Source organism: Chionomys nivalis, chromosome 2 (assembly GCF_950005125.1).
Source record: "Chionomys nivalis chromosome 2, mChiNiv1.1, whole genome shotgun sequence".
NCBI classification, from domain to species: domain Eukaryota; kingdom Metazoa; phylum Chordata; class Mammalia; order Rodentia; family Cricetidae; genus Chionomys; species Chionomys nivalis.
Genome location: NC_080087.1, coordinates 108,796,481 through 108,822,523, shown reverse-complemented (window position 1 = coordinate 108,822,523; position 26,043 = coordinate 108,796,481). Strand labels below are relative to the sequence as shown.

Genomic DNA, 26,043 nt, shown 5'->3' with positions numbered 1-26,043 from the left:
GCAGAACATAAAGCAGTCAGTGTATGACAGAACCAAGGACTGCAACTTTAAAAATGGTTTATTTTTCTTTAATAAAGTCTTAATGGTGTCCCCCCACCCCCCGTTTAGCCTATTCTATCTCCCAACTAAAAAGAAAACAAACAAAAACCAGCCAAATAGAAAGGCCCGTCAACAGGCTTGGGCTGCAGCCAGCACTTGAGACATGTTTTCTGGCTTCTCCAGGTACTTAGAGTCAGGGAGCCTCTGGCTCAAGACATAAGCAAAGTGTCTCAGCTTGTACATCAGTACTGTGCCAGAAGCTGGGTTGAAAGGACAAACTAAGGAGCTATGTCAGTTACAGTACAAGAAACAGTAGCCATTACCCAGAGGGCTCAGGTATAGTCAAGTAATGTTTACTGTTTGGTCTCCTGGAACCCCTTGGTGTGTAGCCACAAAGTCATGGTCACTAGTCCAAGTCCAACATCTTTGATACAAGTGCTTCAACAGAAATGGTCACCTAAAATGACACTGACTCTGGCAAACGGTGTCGGGAAGATGAAGGAAGAACAGGTTACCTGCTGAGTGTCAGCACCATAGAGAAGCCAACATGGCTATACCAGAATGTGAAAAACTAGCCAGCAAGGGACAGCTGAAGTCCAGGCCAGAGTTACTTTTTAAACCCTGTCTCTTCCTACCTTAGTTCTCTTACATGAAGACATGTAAGAGCTGATAAGAAGCTGAGACCCTGACAACTCCTCTTACGAGTGCTGTCGTAGACTAAGTCAGCCAAGGGTCCCAAACCTGCCAGTTCAGTAAAGATGCTGTTTTGATAGTGTATTAGTTTCAGTACATGAATACCAGATCTCTTAGATGAACTATTTACCTGTACTGACTGAGAAGGAAAAGGCTTCAGCTTGCTCAGGACAACTGGGAACCTGGATTTGTTGTGCTAGGCTTCTGCAATGCCCTGCCTCTTGCCAGGCTATAGGTGGTAAACATCACACCAAGGGAATGTCAGCCTGAGCCATGAGTGCCGTACTTGGCTCTTCCTGCACAGCTGTCTTAGAGTCCTACTTTGAACTTGGCCCAAGAAGAGGCACATGCTATGATGAAGGCTGGAACCAAGAATGAATGAATTCAGGACACACATACCCTTTCTTTGCAGCTTCAGCTTTAGATGACTTACTGGTCACCTCAACAGTGTAAGTAACTGACCATGTATCTTACCTATCAGATTTGTCCTCTTTGAGCAACTTGCCATTGTCCAGGAGTACATTTTTTGTAAAGAGGCTACTGGGGCCAGGTTTAGGATGCCATACTGACTGGCACAGTGTCTGGGTCTGGGCCAGCTCTGCAGCTGCTGTGTCGCAGAAATGGTGATCAGGTACTCTTGCTTGGTCTGAGAAATGTCATCCCTTTGTCGCAAAGCTGAAGACTTGATATCATTGGCTATGGAGTCAACCAGCTTGTCCACCATAAACCCACAAGGCAGCAGTCATGGAATTGATAGAGTGGTTCTATCTGGAGTACAGTACATACGGCTGCAGGGGCTATCTGAAGCTCGCAACATGGATGGACAGAGAAGCTTCTGGTCCCCGGGGCCGAGTGACCATCCCTGCACTGGAGAACACATCACTGCTCTGTGCACGTAGTACTTCTCGGCTGTGGGAGACAGAGGGTGTCACTGATACACAGTCATGGGTGAGGGGCCTATTTAGTTCTTCTTTTTTTTTTTTTTGAGACAGGGTTTCTCTGTAGCTTTGGAGCCTGTCCTGGAACTCCCTTTGTAGACCAGGCTGGCCTCGAACTCACAGAGATCCGCCTGCCTCTGCTTCCCGAGTGCTGGGATTAAAGGCGTGTACCACCACCACCCGGCAGTTGTTTTTTTTTAAAGATTTATTTTTATATGTATATGAGTGTTTTGTCTGCATGCCTGGTGCCTGTGGAAGTCAGAAGAGGGCACTGGGTACCCTGAAACGGGTTATATATGGTGTGAGCCAGCATGTGGGTGCTGGGAACTGAAGCTAGGTCCTGTGCAAAAGCAGTCAAGAGCATCTCTCCAGCCCCTGTGCCGAGGGTACTTAGAATGGCTCCCAGATGAATTCCTGATACTAGTGCTCAAGGTAGAACAGGGTTTGCAAGTTGGACAGATGTTTTCAAACTGCACACCTGAGAGCCCCAGTTCACTCTCATGCCATCCCTGTGAGAAGGTAGTTCCCCACATCCCTGGCTAGACATTCAACAGAGTAACCCTTTTCTTCTGCACATTTTAGGTTGGAAATTAACATTCACAGTGTTCCCAAATCATAACCACACACTTATGTGACAGTTCAGGCATCTCTATTTTGCTCCCTCAGTCCCTGTCCCCAGGTAACTACCACTCTCACCACGTAGCAGACCAGTCTTCACTGTGACTCCCAACACACAAGCATGACACTGTGGCTGCTGGTCTGTCCTTCATACTGCACATGCCCTCTGCAGGTGACTCCCGTGACTGACTCATGCTAAGGCTGAGTTCAAGCTACTGTGTGTTGTGGGAACTCCTTCAGTCAATAGTCTTTAAAATACTGGCCCACTTTGGGCGTGGTTTCGTGCACTATAAGCATGTGTGGCTCTTTTTTTCTGCTGGATTCGGTTCCAGTTCCCAGTGCACTACGTGGACTGTGGATCACTACCCTTACTGTGAGTTTATCCCCAAATAAATAAACCTCTGTTAATACTCCTTTCTGGGATATTGTGGAACTCTTTGATACAACTACAATTTGGCACTCCTTTCTGCAGTGTCTATGAAAAGTGAGTTTCTGAGGGTACTGCTGTGTGACAAGTGTGTGCTCCTCAGTAGTGGAAAGCACCTCTAAGTGGTGTTCCAGCTCTATACCTCCAGCTGGGCCACTGTACCAGGCACTGTCTTCTTTCCAGGGTGGCATCATTTCAGCAATGCTGAAATGTGTAGTGGTTTTAATTGACATTTTGTTAATGAATGAACTTAGTTAAGCATTTTCTGTATGCTGACAAGCTGTCTGCACTTCCCTTCTGTGAATTGTCTGCTCATACTTTTTAATCTATGTTTTTATTAGCTTGTTGGCCTTCCTACTAGCAGGTCTGTTTACGCCAGTAGCCCTAGCATTTGACCCAGCCACCACGCTCACAAAGACATACTCTACAGATAAGCTAGTATCTATGCCACCAGTTACTCTGAGGTTCACCGGCGTTTGGCAGCAGAGTGCCAAAATCCCATTTGTGATGGGCTGTCAGTGAAGAGTAGGCATGCTCTGAGAAGGTGTGTAGGTAACAATGATACTGACTATGCAGGTGAGCTCATAATGAGCCCACTGGTAGCTTTTGAATCTGGAAGCCTATAATAACATCAAGTCTCAAAAAATAAGATGGACAAAATGGGAAGCAGTGCTGGCTGTAAGGACACAGCCATTCTGGTAGCATGCAAATGGGTTGTGCCTGGCTGAACACAGGACACAGTAGCAGCAAGACCAATTCACAACGTTCCATGCACTGTTGGGTGACAACTAAGGCCCTGCAGAAGATCAGATGACATGTCTGAAAGGGCAGTAAGAATGCCAGCTTTCATTCCTGGTGGCCTTTGAGTGGGGCCTGGCCAAGTCTCAGAGTTACCTTTTCTTTTTCCCCAAAGCCAGCTGCTTCTGGTTTTCCTTTCCAATGTCATCTCTGATTGTGCTGAAGTCATCATCATCATCAAACAGGAGATTCTACATTTCAGAACAATAAAGACCAAGTTTTCAGTCGTGCCTACATTTAGAACAGGCATGTAGTAAAATATTCAAATTAACAAGATACTCAGACTTAACTGAGTTTTGAAAAACTCTTAAGACTCTTTTTTCAGTCAATATTTGCATATGTGTGTATACACATTTTATATGCATGCCACAGAATGTGTGGAGATCAGAAGATAACTTTTAGAGTCTGTTCTGCCCTTCCTATAGCTGGGAGGATGGCTTAGCAGGTAAGAGTACTTGTGGTTCAAGCATGAGAACCTGAATTCCAATCTCCAGAAACTATGTGGAAAAAGTCAGACATGTCTGCTCAGGGCTTGCTGGCCACCAGTTCAGTGAAAGAATAAGTGCAAAATGCTAGAGCAGGATACCCAACGTCCTCCCCGGGCCTCTCTGCATGCACAGGCATCATAGCTACACACACACACACGAATAAAATAAATTTAAAGTCTAGACTGGCCCAAAACTTATAATCTTCCTGCCTCCAACTCCCAAGTCCAAGTCTAAGGCACCATGCCTGTTTTTTTGCTAGTGTTTTTCTTAGAGTTAGATTTTTATGTTTATTGGGTGTGATGGTTTGTATTACCTGTCAGCTTGCCAGGATCTAGAATCACTTGGGGGAGGGGCATGTCTGTGGGGGCTTCTTGATTGCCTCAACTATGGTGGGAAGACCCATCTACTACAAGTGGCATCACTCTCTGGACACAGGATCCTGGACTGTGTGAAATGGAGCAAGGTGAGCAGCAAGCACGTACTCAATCACTGTTCCCGACAACGGTTGTGATGTGACAAGGTTTCTCATGCTCCAGACCCTGTGACTTCACCATTATAGGCTGTACTCTGGAACTGTGAGCTACAATAAGCCCGTTCTCCCTTAAGTTGCTTCTGTCAGGGTACTGTATCATAGTGACAGACAAAGAAACTAGGAGAAGGGTCATCATAAGCAAGGTGGCCTAAGTCCTTGGCAGTGCTGGTCTCAAAGCTCTTCCTCTCTCACACAATGAATTTCTGTCTTTCCCTCTTATTCATTCTCTGAAACAATTTATGTAAAACGAGATTACCTGATAAGTTTCTCTACAAAACATTTGATCCTTGTGTTTCCAATGGTATATTCACTTTTAACTTACCTTAATGCCAATAGTGTCTCCATCTTTCAAGTAATATGGTCCCCCTTGCAAAGTATCTTGGTTTTTCTTCTTTTTCCTTTTGGCAACTTGCTGATTCTATTGGAAAATCAAATATCAATAAAATTCAACTTGAAGTTTTCATGGGACTATCTGCCACTGTGAAAAACTTTGTTCTATCGTCAGGTCAACCAGCTCTGCTTTCTCTGAGAAAGCCCAACTCACCCAGCTAGATATTGGAAGCCATTCAAACTTTTCAGGAAAATATTTGGCAATTTCAATCTTCTCCACAGGAAGAGAATAGAAATCAGCCACTCTCTGCCTCAAGGAGCCAGCAGTCCATCCTCGGGTGGTGTCCCATACCAGGTCCATTGGCAGGGTGTAGGCCCTCTCACCGGGAATGTGTAGCTGTGTCCTCAGCAGCACATCCCGAGGGCTGAAGACGAGCAAAGTGGGCACCAGGCAAAAGCACAGAAAAGATGAATGTTCCAGACCATGATGGGCAAGGCTCCCCACCCAAGTCTGTTAGAGTTCCTGCAGCAGCGTGACAAGGGGCACATAGAAAACATAGCTGCGTGGCACAAGGCTGCTGCTGCTGCTATAAAAGACATTGTTTACAAAAAGCATTATCCAGAGTCTGGTCACTCTGGATAAGGGGTTCAAACAAATCGGTTCTGGAGAAACATGAAAAATATACAGAACAATCACCCATGCTCATAAAATAGAAGTTTATAAGCCTGTTGTAAAAAAGCTTAGTAGTAATCACAGCACTGGAAAAGTCATGAACAAGATACCCTGTTTTCATTTGCCAACTCAGGAAGCATCTAAATGATAAATACTCAATGTGGATTTGAGGGTGAAATCAGTACTCGTGAGTGCTACGTATGGGACTAGAAACCATCATGACTTCACTTTCAAGGAGAGCAAAGCATTTAAGACTTAGATTCAAAGTATTCATCCAATTGATCCCTAATCTCCCTTTCTACAAATGTGCTCTTATAAAGAGACTGGGGTTAAGGAAGGGTCAGGCCCGGATGGAATTGAAATGGGAAAAGGAAGGGAGCACTCACTGATAATCATAAAGGTCATCTAAACATTTCCTCATGCGCAAAAAGCACAAAATGCTTTGAGTATAGATGATCTGAGGGTACTTCTTTTGTGTATAAATAATTACTATAGATACTATTGCGGATCTTGGGGCTGCAGCAATGAAAAAATGAACACTCTCTCATAGCACTCATATAATAGACCAGGAGACAGACACCAGCAAGTCCATGACTCAGTACACAGTGTGTCAACAGGGCAGAGTGACCGGACCCACTATAAATCACATGCTCTGGGGAGGGCTATGAGTGTGCAGCCCTTAATGTCTCAGATGTGCAGCTCCTTGGGTATGACAGAAAAAAAAAAAAACCACCGCTGTTAATACCAGAAAGCCACATAGATCTCTACAACACAATCTAGGTTTTTTTTTTTTTTTTTGTGGCAGGTTCTTGTTACATAGCCTAAGCTGGCATTGAATCTGTGGTATTCCTGCTTCAGCCACACCAGTCACAGCTGGAGTTGCTGGACTATTCAGAAGCAGTGGGAGCACACATTTCTCATCAGGCTCTTACATTTTCAGGGAAACTGCCACCCTGTGGGAGGTGTGCAACGGGCTTCCTTACCCCAAGTCTTCCTCTTTTTGAAGAAGCTCTAAGCAGAGTTCTGCTCTCCGGCCCAGTCTGTACTCCCTGAGAATCGAAACAGAGCAACTGAGTAAGTCACTAGGTTTTCTCCAAGCCCCAGGCCCCAATTCTAAACCTTTTCCTTAACAAAAGGGGTGCCTTCGAGTGCTGCATTCAGAAAAGGAGAACATCTAGGACACTGCTGTGGCTGTTTCTCAGGCCCTGGGTCATTCCTCACTATACATGGGGGCCCAGCTCTATGAAGATGCTCAGATGACAATGAAACCTTCCTCTGGCTACAGGTAGGTGGGTTGCTTTTTGGTTGATAATTGGACGGACATGAAAGAATATGTTAGGGCTGCTCTTGCTAAAGGAAACTAAAATCAAATGCCCTAAACATTCCCACTAGGGTTCTGGAGGTAGAGCAGCTGGTCACATGTGTGAGCCCTGAATATCAAAGAGCTCTAATTCCCGAGTCACTCGGAAATCCTTTAAGTTATGATCTTGTAGTCTCTAGAGCACAAAGAAAACGCACAATTCTATGTCTGATCTTAGTATGGAGGCTGATTTTGTCCCAGAGTTAACTTGGGACAAGAAGCTTATCCAATACAAGTTCCTAGGGATGGGTTTTCTGGGAAAATCTGACTCATGGGACAGCTTCCCTCATGGGCCCTTCTTGCTCTCCAGCACCCACAGGGACAGCAGGAGGACCAGGAATCCACTGAGACTCACTTGAGCTGCCGCCAGCCAGTGCGCAAGAGCCTGCTGGGGCGCTTGTTCTCCACTGTCCAGACCCTAAGCAGGGCTGTGGACTGGACTGCAAGCTTTGAGACAGAGGGCAAGGCCATGGCCTAAAAAAGAAACAGACATTTTGCCTGACTTGAAAAGCATTCCAGAGCATCTGACTGAGACACTACGTGACTCCAGGGTACAAGCACCTCAGTGCTGGAATGTCAATACATTATCAGAAACCACAGCAGAGTCTAGTGTGGTAGGACATGCCCACAACCACAGCACTTGGAAGGTGGAGGCAGGAGGATGAGTTTAAGGTCATCCTTAGCTACGTGTTTGTATTCCAGGCCAGTCTGAGATAGATATATCATATTCTGTCTAAAAAATCCAAAATATTACAGAAATATCTCTGTCTTAAATGAAGTATATCCTGGTACTTTTATATTCCTTTCACTTAAACAGACCAGAAAAATGAGCTATTTCTAAATCCAAATAAAAAAAACTATATTATTATTTTTAAAATTTGAGACAGGCTCCTGCTTTGCAGCCAACTTTGGATAATCCCGCCTAGCTTCTTATGTACTGTAATTATAGGTGTGTACCAGCAAGCATGGCTGAAATTTTTTGTTGTTATTGTTTGTTGTTTTGAGACAAGGTCTCTCTATGTAGTCCTGGCTGTCCTGGCATTCATATGTATTCCTGGCCTTGAACTCACAGAGATTCACCTGCCTCTGCCTCCCAAGTGCTGGAATTAAAGGTATGTGCCATTACACTCAAACTGAAAAACTTCTTAATTATGTTTTTACAAAGCCACTTAAGAATCAGTTCTAAAGAGGCTAACACAGAAGGGTAAAGGAACTCTCCATAAAACCCATGGAGGAGACTGTACACCTCCTCTTTGGATCCTGTCTGGAGTCACAGATGAAAAAAAAAAAAAAGAAAAAAAAAGAAAAAAAAAAGAAAAAAGAATCAGTTCTACATGGGTGTAACTCATACACGCAGAGTCTGCTTGAGTAAAGCCAAGAGTCTTCTTCATCTTTCATCTACGTGAACACAGTCTGCAAACACATCTGCTCTTTGGTGATAGGACTTTTGGTTTTGAAATATTTAAAAGACTTTTGTTTCAACAGGAAGGCCCAAACTGCGTGCTCTAATTCCAAAAGGGCAGGAACCTTTAAGCACCTTTTACCTGGGGGATGAAGCAGTCATTGGGCATTGTTTTTTTTTTTTTTTTTTTTTTTTGGCCAAAAAATGGCCATCTTTTATCTTTCAACTGAATACCAGGAATAAAAAGGTCTTCCCATTTGTTTTCATGGGAATGGAGCCACTGCCTTTCTCAAGGAGGGTTATTTCTTTCACTGGGGACACAAAAGATGCCCACTGCAGGTCATACTAGGTACTGTGTCTGTCCCTTTAGTAGTGGAAGCAGTCTAACAGCACAAGATACTGTCCCATCGCTGTGTGCTGTAATATCATCCAGCCTTCCCATCTGCATGGTGAAAATGTGACATACAAGACAACAAATGTCCAGGTTAGCATCCTAACACAGTCAGTGCTCAGCTGACCAAGGGAACCCATACAACACAGCTTGGAACTAATGACAAGTGGATCACAATGTACAAACAATATAAATGAAGAACTAAAGGAAATGCTTTATAGATGATTCAAGAAGCCATGTTTCCTAAAAAGTCAAAATGAACATAAGCCACAGGCCCCTGAGGACAGATCCAAACACAAGCACAGCATGCCTGTGAGAATTGGGTGAGTGGAAACCATCAGGGCAATGGCACCAACAGATATCAGAAGTGTCAAACATGGGCTGCCTGCTGATACTTACCCCTGACCATGGCATATAACACATGCCATATCAGGACAGACTGTAATTGGGGGAAGAGGAAATAGAAGAATATATTAATTAATATTTTCTGGGAAGAAGCCATATCAACACCAAAGAATGCTTCAGGAAGGGGCCTGACCTTTGACTTCAGTTCCACCAATGTGGCCTCTTCTGAGATCTTCACATCACCCAAGTAGAGGAGGGAAACGTCTGCAGGCTCGGGGACAGGAGCACCTTCAAAAGGACAGAGATGAATGTTTGGGAAGAACCTAACCTTACTTCATGTTTCTCTGCCATGTTCTCAGACTGAAAACAGGCTCACCAGAGCACGGTCTGAACCTCTGACCCGAGCCCTTTGTATCTGCTCATGACTTTCCTGTTAGCCATTCAGCAGCCAGGGAGTGTGATGGCTTACACTTAATGCTATCTCCCTGTGGCTGCTTTCCCCCATCCCTCCCTGCCTCACAGAAGACTACTGGTCAGATACGCTATGCTCTTTTTCTTTGTCAGAACACTTACCTGAACTTTTAATTTTTCTGTGTATTTCCCCATGTGTGTGCATATTTAAGAGCAGGATTTTCAAGAAGAGGCAGGCAGTCATGGTTTTAGTCTACCAGTGTCTGCTGTGGCAGACTCTATACAGTAAATATTCATGGAATGAGCAAATCTTAACAAGAGGATCTGTGCATGCAAACCAAAAGACAGTGCCTGAGTGGTGAGCACACAAATGCGGTATTTGGAGGCAGGCATAGAAAGATCACTGATGTCTGGGTCACTCTGATCTATTGTCTGGCCAGTAAGGGATACACAGCAAGATCCTGTCTCAAAAAAACCATAAACATGGTGGCCAGTGAAGTGGCACAACAGATAAAAATCCTTTTCTGTGAAAGACTGGTGACCTGAGTCAAGTTCCTAAATCCATGAAAGGTAGAAAGAGGGAACCAACTCCACAAAGGTGTCCTATAACTTCCACATATGCCCCAAGAACGAACACACACACACACGATAAGACAGGGGAACATGTCAACACACAAAAGATATTATGGGGGATACATGTCAAATATTCTTTCATGGAAAACCATGTAAACACTAATAAGTAAAATTTAAGTTCAGGATATCCACATTCATTTTTATTTTAATTTTATTAATTATATTTCTTTGGAGGAAGAGACCTGGTCAGTTTTTCTCATCAACTTAGACCATAAAACCCAATATGGACAAGTTCAATAGAATTGCCATATATGGGCTGCCCATGAATGATTCAGCATTGCCAAGGCATAAATTTCATTTTTTCATATTTCTTCGATTACTGTGGAGTACCCTACTAATACATACTAAGAAACTGCAGGTTGATTCTACATAATTAAATGAGGAAGTTCTCTTCCTAAGTGGGTTTTGGTAAGTTTTTTTGGCTGGCCTTGTGCTTCAGTCTCATTAGAAGCGGGAGGAAAAGTGCATTCTACCACTATCAGCTTACTAGTGGTTCTCAATGTCCCCCAAATATATTATACATATATTTAAAAGTTTATATACATTATATATGTACACACATATACACATACATACATATATGTGTGTGTATTTTATGTATACGGGTGTTTTGCCTGCAAGCTGTCTGTGCACCATGTGCATGCAGGTCTGAGGAGGGAAGAAAAGGGTATCAGATGCTCTGAAGAGGAGTTACAGATGGTTGTGAGCCACCACGTGGGAGTTGGGAACTGAATTCAGGTCCTTTGGAAGAGCAACAAGTGCTCTAACTGTTGAGGCACTGGCATTGGATATAAGTCCTGCAGCTGGTTCTCACAGCACTGTTCTTACCTTGGGTGGGAGCAGCTCCCCAGCTGCTCTCTTGAGAAGAGGCACAATTGGAGTGGTCCCAACTCTCGCAGTGTCCTGACAGCCTTGCAGGCTGGTACCACCAGATGGGTACCTTCAAGAAACCCTGAAGAACAGTGTTTTAGGATTGAGTCTGCACTCTTACCTCTAGAGAGCTACAGGCAGTTGTGAGCTGCCTGCTTTTGTACTGGGAACCGAACTTGGGTCCTTTGGAAAGCAGTACATGCTGAGTGCTGGTCATCTCGCCAGCCCTCACATGCACATTTCTACAGTGTTTTCTGGGAAGAGACTGGCTAAATAAATTATAAGTCTAGGGATGTAGTTCAGTGGCAGAGTGAGAGACTAGCTAGCATAGGCAAGGGCCTCCCTTCTATCCCCAGCACACACAATATAAGCACCTCCACAGTGTACTACCATGTAGTTACTAACAGAATGAGAAACTTCATATGATTGATACAACACATACTTAGAGTGAAATTCAAATGAAAAAACTAGGTAGAAGTCAGGCAAGAGGGATCATGCCTGTAATACCACCACTTGGGAAGCCGAAACAAAAGACTGCCGTGAATTCAAAGTTGGCATGGGCTACATACAAAATATGGTATATAGCATATAATCATTTGTGTAAGTGAAAAAATATGCACATGTATACCATATACACACAGAACACATATTTGAATGTACACACACCAAAACGTAACCTCTGGAGTCTACAGAAAAAATTGGATGCCTACATGGTGGACCGGGATGGTGAGGGTGGGTAAGAGGAGACCTTCCAATATTTCCTGGCCCAACATTTTAGGCATTTGGAATTTTATATCATATACCTATTCAAACATTAACTTTAAAGATCACTGTGCAAAGTAAATAAGACTCTATGAAATTATGAAAGAGAAAAAAGCAGATCTGATGTGATCCTCGAGACATGGTTAAGCGCATCCAAACACAGAACATGAGTTTAAAATAATGAAAAGATGTGTTGCTTCCGCAAAGTGCAAAGGATGCACACCCTCGTTAACTCACAGCTTATAAATATGCACGCCTTGAACTCCCCTTCCCCTCCTTTCCTTTTTCTTCTTCTTTTGAGACAGGATCTCACTGTCCTCCTGTTTCACCCTCACTGGACCGTAATGCTTGGTTACAGTACATTCTTCTTAGAAGAATACACAGGAAAATGGGGCAAAGACATGGGTGTGACTCCTGCTTTCCACTTTAGAGCTTTATTTATCATCTGACTCAGCTTTCTATACTGTCTGCATTTTCTAATAAATAAATGCCATTTGTCTGAATATTGGAATTTGGACATTTTATTTTACACATAGCTATTTTCATTTTATTTAGAGGCTAGGAAGGAAATCAGACTGATTGGTAAGATTTTGGCAAAGTTGTCTATGTTTTTATGACTGCCTATATTTCCTCATTTCCCCATCATTATAGTAATCAGAAAACAGTAACCACTGCTTACAAAATGCTATTTAGAAACAATATCTTACCAGAGGAGGAAGTTTTCCTTCAGTTAGAAGTAAAGTATCCCCAGAACATATCATGAGCTCCTTCAGTGTTGCATCCTGGGGACACAGAAATTCTTTTTGTCACTTATGACTTCTGAAGGGACAAAGAGACCACTGGATCTTTTAAAGTGTCATGCGTCTATCACCTACTCAGAGGTAAACAGTGGAGCAGACACTGAGGACAAAGGAGATAAAACGGACTATAAACTGTGGGTACGAACCAGAAGGACCATGAAAGATCTGAGGAAAGAGAATGATTTGTGGAATGTGAACTATAAGTGATTGTGGGAAAGGGTTGGATTTGGAAAACTAGAGGAAATAAGAGGAAGAAGTTTTTTATGAAAAAGAACAAAGGCAAAGTCAGGGCTGACAACAGTGGCCTATTTGGGTTAAGAGCTGAGAAATGGGAAGGAGTGGACAGCACCAGGTGACAAGCAGCTGGGAGTGAAGTATAGGAGTGGACATTGCCTGAGGTGTGGGACAGAAACAGAGCCTCGAAGATGGTTTGCTCACTGTGTATGATGCAGTAGGGAATACCTGCTGGGCCAGGGAAACTGTTGAAGTACTTTAGTTAAGAGGAAAGAAAAGCTTCAAGTGGCAGTCTGGTGGTGAAAGGGGGCAAGGAGAGAGTAAAAAGGCCCGCAGGCTTTGAAGGTCAGGACTAAATCTGAGAAAACAAGAGACAGTCATGAAGACAAAGACGGGGAAGAGATCGTACAGCTTGGAAGGGGGCTGCTTTGAAGGCAATGCATTTGCTTTGAGATAAACTGTTTGATACAGACTTGGGAACTGATTATGAAGAAAATATCCAGGCATGATGGTAAATGCCTGCAATCCCAGCACTTGGGGGGCAGAGACAGGAGGATGGAAGCTTGAGGCCAGACTGGGGTAGGTAGTAATACACTGTCTGGAAAAACAACAATAGTAAAGTGAAGAGGCTACCTAATTTTAAACCTCAGGATTCTCTGAGGCCTGCTTCTTCTGTCGTCCAACTCCTCCAAGACTCAAGAGCAGGCTCAGTGGACTTTACAAACTGGTAAAGGGTGCCCCAGTGGAAGCCCCAATACACTTGCTTAAAAATGTTTTACTGTAAAACTACTGCTGATTCCTAGACAGTGGGAAGGCATGCAGAGGGATTGTGCCAACCACAAGACAGAAGGAAGGCTAGCAGAGGGATAGCACTGACCACAGCTATCTAAGATGTCACAGAGCTTAATTTGGCCACCTGCTAAGAATGCGGGTGAGGAGGTCTGATGCATTTAAGACCAAGAAATGGACTAATTGGATTCCAAATACGTAGACATAATCCTTCCTGCTGCTGGACCATGTAACTGGCTGGTAGGAGCATTTACAGAGAAAGTATGAAATTAAATTATTTTGGGAGATGGAATTTCTGAGTGTCTTCAAAGGCTTTCCTACATCCACATGCCATTTGCTCTCTGAAGCTCTTTGCTTTCTGTGAACTACTCTTTAGGCATTCCTGTTCATCAGAGGGATTTATCACTCATGTCAGAAATGCTACTGCTTAGCCCAGACTTGTCATTTATCACAAAACCAGTTGGAAAAAGTGAACATAGACAGACACTTTCATGGACTCTTTTTTTATATTGTAAAGAATAAAAGAGGGAATGTGTATGAAAATATGAGATAACCTAACCCGTTTTTAAGAGCAAAATTAGAAAATGATGGGCTGGCGAGACAGCTCCGTGTGGTAAAGGAGCTTGCCGCTCAAGCCAGGTAAACTTAGACCCCACATGAATATGGAGGGAGAGAAGCTGTCCTTTGGCTTCTACAGCCTGCTCTAGTACATACGGCATGTCCCAGCCCCCATCACATAGGCAATATAGAAATAAAAAAAGTATTTTTTAAAACGTAGAGAAAGGATCTTACCTCTTCACATAAAGGCTCCCCAGCTTCATAGCACCAATCCATTTTCCGCAAGTGCCACATCTCTCCTAGGAGGGAATTAGCAGCAAGAGTAGAATTCTAGAGAAGCTTTAAGAAGGGTGCGCAGGAATATCCTTCTAGAGGAAACACGCAGCAGTGTGGCCTCATCCAGTAACAGGATCATTGGTATTGAAAATTATGTCTTCCACAATATGAAAAATAGTAAGTTGTTTCTTTAACTTCAGTTTGCTTTTCTCCCAGCAAGAACTTGTAAGTCAAAACTACATACTTCCTGGGATTGTAGCCCAGGAGTAATACTTAGTGCCAAGTGCAAGCTCCTGGGTCCACCCACACTGCACAGTTGGGCACAAAGTGAACTAAAAAGAACACTTGGCATAGAGTACTTGCCGCTGTGCTACAGTGTTTACTTTGTACCTTTGCAACTTAATGCATACGTGTAGGCTAGATCATATCAGTGCCTCCCTTAAGTATAGAATCTCTTCTGAAATCCTGAAGAAGTTGAATCTGATTCTGCTGTTGCACATGGGAATTTTCTAAGGTGTACAGGAAATTATCCCCATCTACTTAGCAGTTAATCTAATGAAAACAGTACTTCCTGAAAGGCATGTTCAAGAAGTGGATGTGAGTATTTACAAATGTTAAATACATTTTGACCTGCGTTGTTACACTAGTGAAATGACGGTTTCTTTTTAAAAGGTTATTTCTTTTCTGTGGGGAAAATATTGAATGGGGGAAGTTAAAAACCCTGGTTATTAAAAGAATAGCAATGGGGCTGGAGAGATGGCTCAGCAATTAAGAGCACTAGCTGCTTTTCCAGAGGTCATGAGTTCAATTCCGAACAACCACATGGTGGCTCACAACCATCTGTAATGGGGTCTGGTGCCCTCTTCTGGCATGCGGGCATACACACAGACAGAATATTGTATACATAATAAATAAATAAATCTTTAAAAAATAAAATAATAGTAATGTTGATAAGTAAATATACTGAACAGGCAAAGGAATAGTTACTTGAAGGTAAATAAGAGCCCATGTTTGACTCTCCACATACCCCCCCTTTTTTTTTGTAAGAACCTGGTTAGCTATTAGCACTAGTTTAACCACAGCTAAGGTTTGTCAACTAACTTCCTTCTTCCTTTCCTCTTTTTAGGGTGGGGAGGGGCAGGAGGGTAGGGGATCAAATCAAGGGCTTTGAACACGCTAGGGAAGTACTCTACCACTGAGATGCATCATCATCTTGCTTTGAGACAAGGTTTTGCTATGTTGCCTAGAAGTTGTGTTTGCTTTTTGAGACAGGGACTCTCTACATACCCTTGGCTGGCCTGGAACTAACTCTGTAGACCAAGCTGGCCTGGAACTCACAGAGATCCACCTGCCTATGCTTCCCAGTACTGGGGTTAAAGGTGTGTGCCATCATGCCCAGGGGCTTACAAATTTTGATCTTTCTGCTTCTGCCTTCAAATGCTGGGAATATAGAGATGGGGGGGGGGGAGGCACCCTGGGCCCTTAAACTAATTTTAAAAATTAATCTAAATATCTTTTTTGAAAAAACATTAATGAGCTTGGCAATGGTGGCGCACGCCTCTAATTCCAGCTTTCGGGAGATAGAGGCAGGTGGAGTTCTGAGTTCCAGGACAACCAGGGCTATATGGGAAAACCCTGTCTTGGGAAAAATAATTCACTAATGAGTTACAAGCAAACACCATCTCTTCACTGCACTGCACAATGTCAAGAAGCTGGGTTCTTAAAAGAGAGAAATGCTCCCCAATGAATGTATGGGAATATCTTCTAGCTTTTTGAAGCCTCTTTGAAGCTTCCTCATGCCAAACTGGAGACTAGGTGGAGATCCTTATGCTGTAGCACAGCTGCTGAGGATAAACAAAGTACTGCCCATACAGGGCAGGAATGCCTAGCATTGAGAGTAGATTAACTTCCCTCCCAAGACAGCCAGGACTTCTGTCTACAGAGAAGCCTGAAGCCAGGAGAGCACTCTAAAGAGCAGTAGGGTACCTGTCAAGCTTACTGATACTTTCAATTTTCTTCTATTTACTATTTTCTTCATTTGTATTATATTTTCTAATTTGTAACACAAAATATTGAAATAAACAGGGCACAATTAAAATTTGAATTACTGTGATTTTTAAAAACATCAGTAAAAGACCTGCCTAGACAGTCCAGGGGGTAGAAACCTTAGCTTTCTCTCTCCTTCAGCTCTGCTGAACCTAATGTTAATCATCTTCACTTAGCACTAATCTGCCACTACTTTTAGTATGCAAATAAGAACCAGGAGAATTTGTTATGTACTAACAAAATTTAAGCTATTATTTTTTCCTCACACTCTGTAAAATATTTTTTTACAGTATTATCAGGGTAAATCACTTACCTTGCTGACCTGACTTCTCCAGCATTATCTTTAAACACTGTAAAAAAGAAATAATTACCTTCAATGTTAGTTTTCTGTTTCTGATTTACATAGTATGAGGAGAAACCTGGATTCTGAGCCCAGGACTATTTAAGTCTGATTCTATACTTTGTTGTTCTTGGATAAAAACACAATTTCGGTGATTTCCAAGTTAGTTCTCCTCTAGGAGTTAAGGCCAATCCAGATGGGGAAATAGTTTCTGTCACTTGCAACCAGCACTTTAGAGTTCTGTTCACAATACTAGGCCTATTAGGTGATGCACACTTGTAATTCTAGCTACTAAGGGTTAAGTAACCAGCAATGCAGACCAAACCAGACATTGAATTCACTGACTTCTTAAAAGGACAGACAGGGTACACATGACCAAGTTTTGGATACACAACCACTTAGGAATCCTACAAAAAGAGACCAGCCTGAACTAACACCCAGGAAATTCCACACAAACTCAGAGGAAAGAACTACAGAGGCCGTGAACTCACAGTACAATGTAAAACACCAGACACTTGCTGAAGATTAAAGAAAACAAAAACATAATTAATAACACCCAACTTCCTAAGGAAAAACACTCCTAAACCAAATTTATTCAAAAGATAAAAGTTTGGGTGCCATTACCTAAGAGAAAGAGAAGCGAAATGCAGCTTCTCATTGTCAGCGACTCAAGTTCCAGTTTAAGAAGGAAAGCGGAACACATGTCAGATTTTTTTGGTCCCTAGCATTCTACTACAGGCCAGACAACCAGTTATTTTCTTGTAGAGTCTGCATTATGTGAGCATGTGGACTCCATGTATCTATATAGGTAGTAGGTTCTTACAATGTAACCCTGCCTAGCCTGGCCCTCACTATGTAGCTCAGGCTGCCTCAGACTCGCAATACTTCTGCTTCAGCCTCCTGAGTGTCTGGATTAGAGTACGCCTTGTTTAATTTTTTTTCTCTTCAAACACCTTTCTGAATTTTTGTAAGTTTCCTTCCATAGAACTTTAGTTATTCTCCCTGAAGTTCAACTGTCCCACTCTGACAAGCGAACCTCAGTCTCTATAGCAGCTCCACTGTCTTTTGTGAAGACATGTTGCAGCTTGTCATAGACTTTCCTGACCTACACGAGAACCAGCCCTTACTCCAGAATGTTCTGGTTCCTCCTTCTAGAACCAAGTAGCTAAGTCTAGCAGCTATCCCCTGGATGCTGGGGCTTCTTGCTGTGGCCAAGATGCTCAGGGATTGTAAACTATGACAGGGAATGAAACAAGAAATATATAAATTTTAACAGAAAATAGATGCAGTCCGCTCAGACTCTTCTAATTCAAACATAGGAGTGTAGGCTTACTGAAAATCCCTATTCTTAATGAAACCAATACAATTATTCATTTGTTTTCTCAACACACATAAACATACAAAAACACTCAACCCTGCTGTGTGATTTTTTTAAATGTATTTTAAGTATAAAATGTATCAAAATGTTAATAGTAGTGGGATAGGAAACAATAAAGGGCTTTAGTATTTTTCTTTTAAATCCATTTCTTGCTGTTTTGAAACAGGGTTTTCTGTCACGCAGGCTTGAACTCCTATGTAGATGAAGATGCTTCTTCCACCTTCTAAGTGCTGGGATTGTAGGTGTGTGCCACCCTGTCTGCATAGCTCAAATTTCTATAGCATTATCGATAATCAGAAAAGTAAAAAGTAACTGTAACAATCTTATTTAAAAGTCCCAGTTGGTTCACCAGTCTTCTGAATTGCCTCTAACGAGTACAAACAACTCCTGGAAGTATATTGTGTAAGCCCTCAGCTTATGACTTCCAGACCTGGCACAGGATACCATGACCTCCAAGCCCACAGTAATTACTTACATCTTTCACTGAGAGCGTTTCTTCTACTATGACTTCCATCTCTGCCCCGGGATGAACGTCAGTCCCCAGAGCAAAAAACAGGAACAGCTATGACAAGACAGAAGTGAGAAAATAATTTCCCATGAAGAGAAATATTCTACAAGTCTATTATTTATTTCCAAAAAAGCAAAGCCAAATGTCCACAGAGCATTAATAAAAATCTCAGTGGTGGGAGAACAGTGCTTGCGTAGCATTCTTAAGGTCCTGGGTTTAACCTGTTGTAAAAACATGCAGGCTCTGAAAGCAAAAATAAATGTTACTCATGAGTAGTGGACTCCTAACAAATGTCCCCACCATTTTAATCTACCTCACTTGTCACTTGTCATGTCTGCTCCTTGCTAGCATTCCAAGGAATGTAGACTGAAGAACAGTGGTTGGGAAAGTAATAAGATGGATCCAGGAGTCACAGGGAACGAGATCAAAGTTCACTGCCTTGATTCAGGTAATAATGGAGCAATGGTAATAATAACTCCTTATCTAGGCAGTTTCTGGCAAGGGGTCCACTTTGTGGGATGTTGAAGAGGATGAGGGTGAGGGAAGCTGGTACACAACTATCACATTCCTGCAAAACGCCCTTAAGCCCAGTACTTATAACATATACTTGTTCAAACTGGTGGCCACTCAACCTTACACAGTCCCCCTCAACTATAAAGGAACCTCAGAAATATGCTTTGGAATAATAGTATTTTTTTTGTTTCAAAAGGAAATTATATATGTAGTTAATAATATAAAAATTTAAGGAAATTTAAAGTAACTTTTTTACAGAAAAACAGCATTCCTGGAGCATTAAATGTATCAGTAACAAAATACAGACTTTTGAGCAAGGGTAGACTCTCTTCTGCTGAGCTTTATTTACTGTACCTGAGAGGAAGTTGGTGCTTTTCCCAGACACAGTCCCAAGGAACTCCCCATTTTCACCTCTGCTTCCTCCAAAGTACAAGCATCTGGTACTATGAGGAAAATTGATAACCAAGTGACTATTTTGAATTCCTATCTCTCTTAGCAAAATGATATTATTTTCTTTAAAAAGCCAAGAGGGTCAAGGCTGCCAAAAGGATCAAGGCTGGGCTGTAGCTCTGTAGAAGAGTCTGTACGTATCCTGGGGAAGGCCCTTAGTTCCATCCAGCACCCCCACACCATTATTAGATTTTTATACACAATCTAAAGAATAGAATATTGGGAGAAAAGGTGAGTTGTGCTTCATGTGAAAGTATCACATGCACAGTGGTTATGTCTAATTTCCACATTCCTACAGCACTCTTATTATCTTGGACCACAATATTAAGAAACATGATTCATACTTAATATAACTTGGCCAAAGACTTGTTTATAGGCATTAAAAAATCTGCACAATGGACTGGCTTCATCCACATTTAAAGTTGTGACAATTGAGCACCATCAATCATTAGATATGTCTAAGATTGAATCAGGTCTGACGACAAGATGGGTCAGAAAAGTGAGAAGCAAAGACTCTAGTCAAAACTGGTATCACAATGGAATAAATGAGCAAAGATTAAGATGTCAAGTAATGAAGATCCTTAGATTGTACTGTGACTACACCAAGGACTGGGACATTTGAAGGAGTTTTTACTTAGGAAAACAGAAACGGTGTAAGGCTTTCTGTAATGAATATGATATCTGGATGAGAATATGTCCATAAGTCGGTTTCCCAAAGATAACTTAGGAATGTGAGATATCGACACCATTATTTACTGTCACACATGTTCTGCATGACAACTTGCTAGTCTTTGAAAGCTGCTAAGATTTACCTGGACAAAGAAGCTTCCCGTTTCTATCAATGGGCCTCAAACAGCTGTTCTCAGCTGTGAATGAAAAAAAAGGTGGTTAACTACTAAACAAAGAGCTCTAAAGCAATGTTTTACTACATTAATTACAAGAAGTACGGTAGGCTAACCCCCAGTCGTCAAAAAGCAAAACTTTGGATGAATATGAATATAGTGGCTTTATAACATGTCTGTAATCTCAGTGTTTACTCAGGAGGTCAAGGAAGAAGGGTCATGGACTTAAGGCCAGCTTTGGTTACACAATGAGATGCTGTCTCAAAACAAAACAAAACAGATCCTCCAACCGGGAAAAAAAAAAAAAAAGCCTCATATGTGGTTAGCCTTCGCAGTCATACAGGACTATATAAATAGCTAAATAAATGGTTCAGTGAGAAAATTACAACTAGCCAATGACTTTAGCATGTTTTCCCCCAACATTAAAAATTCTAAGGTTATATATATGTTAGGAAAAGAAAAAAAGTGAAACGACTACATATACATTTATAACACTAGAAACGGCTAAGCATTTAAGAATGCACTGATCTAAAGCAGGCTGTGGTGGTACACACCCTACTATAAGAATTTGGGAGAAGGAGGCAGGAGGGACAACTTCTGAAAACCTGAAGCCAGCCTGGTCTACATAGTGAATTCCAAGCCCGCCAGGGCTACAGAGCAAGACCTTGTCTCCAAAACAAACCCCGGAAAACCCAGAGTGTGGACAAGAGCTGCTGTCCCCTCCGGGGCAGCTGGTGGTAGGGCAGGAGCAGTTTTCCTGCTCCTTGGCAAATGCTCGGACTTCAGAGTTGAGCTCAGCTCCTAGGATTATTTCTATGTTTAATGTCAGGAAATAGCTCTGAGAGCTCTTTCAATGTGAAGTCTTTCTCCAACATCATTTCCTCTGGGATATTTTTGTACTTTTTGTCACAACTACCATGCTCACATAGGTCACTAAGTTTACTTTCAGCAAGTTCCATTGCTGCATGTCTGGAGCCTTTAGTGACAGCTATGTCACCATTCCTGTGGACAGCAGCTGCTTCTGTATGGTGACTTCAGTTTCTTGGGATGCTTTCTTTCATGATCAATTCTTATATGATGTCAAATAAGCTAATAGCTGGGAGAAGAGGTAACGGAACTACACACTGTGTGTGTGCAGAAACGAATGAGACATGCACTAGGCAATCGCCCCTGGACTTGAAAGGAGGGGTGTGAATGGTCTCATTTGCACACGCAGAGTAGTATCTGGTTATGCTTTAGCCAAAGACACTGAAATCTGAACGATTTAACTGACATTAAAGCAAACTGCAAGTGTGCAAAGCAGAGCACCTGCATTTCAAATATCCTTAGCAAATGCACGAGGCTAGCATGCATTGCTGAGGATGCAGACTCCTGATCCTGAGGAAAGACTAAGCTTTTCGGTCTAAAATGAATTCCTACAAAACAAGGAGTGAACTTAGAAGGAAGGCCTGCCAAGACTTCTAAATGGGCAAGAATGGCACAGGCTTAAAATGGTCTAACTTTCTTAGAGTGAAAACACATTTTCTTCCTGAGACTCCCGATTTCTATCCTGTATACTATGCTGTTATGAAGCTGGAATACATTTTAAGTACAAATTTCTTGATAAAGAGGTAGATAAAAGTACTTTTCTAATTTAAAAAGTAGGTTTTAAATATTATGTTTCCAAAATCATTTGTTTCAGTCCCAGCTGGGTATGATACTGCAGGCCAGCAACTTGGCCTACTGCAGGAGGGTTGCTTAAGCCTAGAAATACAAGGTTGAAGCAGGGCAACATAGCAAGACAAGCCCTCATCTCAGTTACAAACAAAGAAAACCAGCTTTCATTTTCACTCAAGTATTTTCTATGTATTTTGTGCCAGGGCACTAGGCTAGAAGCTATGATACAGAGATAAGCCCGACACCATGGACTCTGCCCTCACAGAGCCTCATCTAATGGAAGAGGTGAATGGTAATGGCACAAATAAAAGGCAGTCTGCGGAGTACAGGGTGCTATGGGTGAAGCAAAAGACTGAGGCTGCAAGAACAGAAAGAGAAGAAAATGTTTAAGCTAAAAACAAATGAACAGCTCAAGCTAGAAGGTAAGAGTGAAAAGGCAAGAAAGTTCAGAGATCAAAGCATGGAGTCTCCAGGTAGACAAGAGCCTGTGCAAGGGACTCACAAAGCAGCCTGCACAGTTTGCTGTGAATAAACAGAGTGGTGACAAATGGGGTCACAGGTAGGCAGGCCCCGACTGTAGGTGCCACAGAGATAGCTTTAGGGTAGGGAAAAGCAGAGGAGCAGGGTCTAGTTCATAAAGTGGAGAGGATCCCTCGCTGCAGGAGACATGAAGTGGAGGGAGAAAATGTGTCAAGATGAGGTATATTCTTTAATAAACCATATGCCTTTGATAAATCTTATGATGTAATTTTACTTACACTAATATATATCTAGTCTAGGAGCACAACCCAAAAAGCTTGATAAACATATACGTACTCACACCAGCTGTATTATCCTCAAATTCCCCCACGCTACTCTGCAGTCAGCCCCCACATCTGCTTTCTGTGACTGTAGCTTAAACTCTGGGTTTCTAAAACACCGCCTGTGTAGAAACATAGTTCATACTTGCTTGTGTAGATTTCCTTTCAGGCTGTGTACGGTGAGTGGTGTTCTGCAGACAACAGTGTCCCTGACTAGCTGCAGTAGTTTGCTTACTCACAGATGTGGGCTGTTTCTAGTTTGGGGTTATGATATTGCCTTTTTTTTTTTTTTTCTTTTTAGTTAGAGTTTCTCTGTGCAGCCCCTGGCTGTTCTGGAACTTACTCTGTAGACTAGGCTAGCCTCAAACTTAGAGATCTCCCTGTCCCTGCTCCTGCCTCTGCCTCCAGAGTTCTGAGATTAAAGGTGTGTGCCACCACCACTCTCATTTATGTTTTTATAAGGCTGTATGTTTTACCTTTTCTCCAGGGAATATCTAGAAATAGAATTGGTAAGTAAATGTTTGCATTTATAAAAAAAAACAAAACAAGCAAACAAAACCAACCAACCAAAAAACAAATCTTAAGTTTTCCGAAGAGAATATAGCACTTTATATTCCCTGCACACAGGAACTCTACCATTGGTTTCACTGGGATTGGATGTTTACCTATGTATAGGTGCCATGACTTCCCTCTAGTGGCTACTGACAATATCCTTCCCTCACAGGCAGGTCTCTCCAAACTGGGCTGGGATGTCTTCTGATTGGGTTACATGTACTTTCTGTAAACTCTGTATCAAGTCTAAACACATGTTTTATAAGTTTTTCTCCTAGTTCATAGCTTGCTTTTTCAAATGTCCTTTGAAGAGAACTTGTCATGGCTATTTTGGATAATTTACATTTTTTTTCTGTATTTTTTTTCCTTATGGTTTGTGTTTAAAAAAAAATCCTTTCCATATAGTAAAGTCACCAAGATTTTCTTGCATGTTCTCTCCAAGAAATTTTATTCTTTTTAGTTTTATCATTGGTTTTATATTGATTTCAGGTTAATATTTTATAAAATGGAGGGTAAAAAAGAAATTCTTTATGCTCATATAGAAGCTAAATGATTCATAATTTGTGTATAGTACACTGGTTTCTTCTCGAAACTCAGCCTTAAAGGTGCAAAAACTATTCTTTGTCCATTGTACATAAAAGTGGGTTACACACATCGATACCAACAGACATGATGGAGAGTAAGTCTTGAGGCCGTACACTGTAGCACTTCCTCAAAGCTGTTATGGCTACTTTAGGGTTTTGTTGTTGTTGCATTTTTTGAGACAATGTCTCACCATGAAGTCCTGACTGGTTTAGAACTTTTTATATTTAGACCAGGTTGACCATGCACTCACAGAGATCCATCAGCCTCTGCCTTCTAAGTGCTGAGACTAATCACGCCTGTGCTGTAGAAACTCCTTCAGCCAATAGCCTTTAAGATATCTGCCCACTTTGGGCGTGGTCTCATGAACTATAAATACAGACGAAAAGCATGTGTGGGTCTCTTGGCTGCTGGATTTGGTTCCAGTTCCCAGCACATGCAGAGGACTGCGGATGGCTACTCTTTCTATGAGTTTATCCCCAGATAAATAAACCTTTGTTATACTCCATTTTTGGGCTATTGTGGAACTCTTTTTGAATGCCAACACACCTGGTTACTTTCAATTCTTTATATTTCCATGAAAATACCGTCTAAAAACTAAAACTGCTAATGATACTGAGTGGGAATACACCGACTCTAGGGAGATAAGCTCCTAACAATATGGTGTCTTTTGATTTGTGAGCATGGCACACTGTTCCATTTACTTATGTGTTGTTCTTTAGTTTCTTTCCACATGTTTTCTAGTTCCCACAATATAGATTCTGCATATATTTTTCCAAATGTATTTTTGATATTTTATGCTATTATTATTGTTTTTTGGTAAGCACATCAGGGCAAACACTTGTAATTCTAACACTTAGGGGGCTGGCTACACAGGAGATTTTGAGTTCCAGGCCATCCTGAGTTATATAGGGAGACCTTATTCAAAACAAAACAAAACAAAAACCAAATAAATAAATACAGTTTTCCATCATTTTGAGTGAGGAACCCAGACCCAGAAAGACAATTATCACATGTACTCACTCATAAGTGCTTTTTAAACATAGAGCAAAGAAAATCAGCCTATAAATGACAATCCCACAGAACCTAGACAACAATGAGGACTCTAAAAGAGACATACATAGATCTAATCTACATGGGAAGAAAAAAAAGACAAGATCTCCTGAGTAAATTGGGAGCATAGGGACCTTGGAAGAAAGTTGAAAGGGAGGGGAGAAGCAGAGAAAAACGTAGAGCTCAATAAAAATCAATTAAAAATAAACAAATAAAGTTTTCTTGATTGTGATATCCATTTTGTTTCTGCTGTTGACAAATAAAAGTTCAATGGATGCCTGCATATTAATTTTGAATTCTTGCATTTAATGAGATACCCATTTATACTTAGTAAATTGATAATGAAAAGGGACAATCACAAACATTAGCAAAGACTTTGAGAAACTGTAACCCTGACACACTAATGCTTTGAAAATTAGTAATACTAATTTACTAATGGTAAATGTTTCAGAGACTGTATGGCAGTTTCTAATAAAACTAAACATAAATTTGCCACACGACTCTCAGTATTATAATGTTGTAAATCTAGCCAGGAATCTTGAAAGCAAATGTCTTCACGAAGATGAGTGTCCAAGTGTGTACAACAGCATTACTCCAAAAGGCTAATGAAATGTGACCATCCTTACAACAGAAGAGTGGCAGTCAGTACAACAGGGGATAAACTGTTGGAATATTCTAAATAATGGACAGACTTCAAAGACTAGTGTGCTAAACAAGAAGACACAAAAGTCTATGAACCATGTGGCTCCATTTATATGAGATGTCCACAAAGTGAACTGACAGACACAAAAAGCCTGTGGATGTTTCTGGAGTGATGTTCCAAAACTGCACTGTGATCTTCTACATTCATATACTTCTGACTGTCACTGAATTACATACTCAAGATGAATGGATTTTATGGTATCTAAATTATATTTCAATGAAGCCATTAAAATCGAACTCTTAATGAATTTGTA

The 26,043-nt window shown here is 41.7% G+C and overlaps 1 protein-coding gene and 1 non-coding gene across 4 annotated transcripts in view; one reads left to right on the top strand and one right to left on the bottom strand.

Moving 5' to 3' along the window:
- Positions 1 to 60: 60 nt before the first annotated feature.
- Positions 61 to 26,043, bottom strand: part of Usp40 (ubiquitin specific peptidase 40) — a 78,895-nt gene continuing 52,912 nt past the window's right edge. For 2 of the 3 annotated variants that reach the window (XM_057762105.1, XM_057762106.1), the window contains 14 exons: positions 20,415 to 20,468; positions 19,507 to 19,595; positions 18,607 to 18,693; positions 16,727 to 16,763; positions 14,326 to 14,390; positions 12,418 to 12,492; positions 10,907 to 11,030; positions 9,228 to 9,322; positions 7,252 to 7,370; positions 6,520 to 6,585; positions 5,078 to 5,288; positions 4,856 to 4,951; positions 3,610 to 3,704; positions 61 to 1,641 (listed from right to left, as the gene is read on the bottom strand). In XM_057762105.1, coding sequence (XP_057618088.1) covers positions 1,530 to 1,641; positions 3,610 to 3,704; positions 4,856 to 4,951; positions 5,078 to 5,288; positions 6,520 to 6,585; positions 7,252 to 7,370; positions 9,228 to 9,322; positions 10,907 to 11,030; positions 12,418 to 12,492; positions 14,326 to 14,390; positions 16,727 to 16,763; positions 18,607 to 18,693; positions 19,507 to 19,595; positions 20,415 to 20,468 — 1,325 coding nt within the window. In that variant the 3' untranslated portion in view covers positions 61 to 1,529. Of the gene's footprint in view, positions 1,642 to 3,609; positions 3,705 to 4,855; positions 4,952 to 5,077; positions 5,289 to 6,519; positions 6,586 to 7,251; positions 7,371 to 9,088; positions 9,129 to 9,227; positions 9,323 to 10,906; positions 11,031 to 12,417; positions 12,493 to 14,325; positions 14,391 to 16,726; positions 16,764 to 18,606; positions 18,694 to 19,506; positions 19,596 to 20,414; positions 20,469 to 26,043 lie in introns of those variants that run through there. The other variant, XR_009056681.1, reaches the window with a different exon arrangement.
- On the top strand, positions 8,058 to 8,174 carry LOC130870608 (small nucleolar RNA SNORA26). Its single transcript, XR_009056752.1, has one exon. It is a non-coding gene; the product is annotated as a small nucleolar RNA SNORA26 (small nucleolar RNA).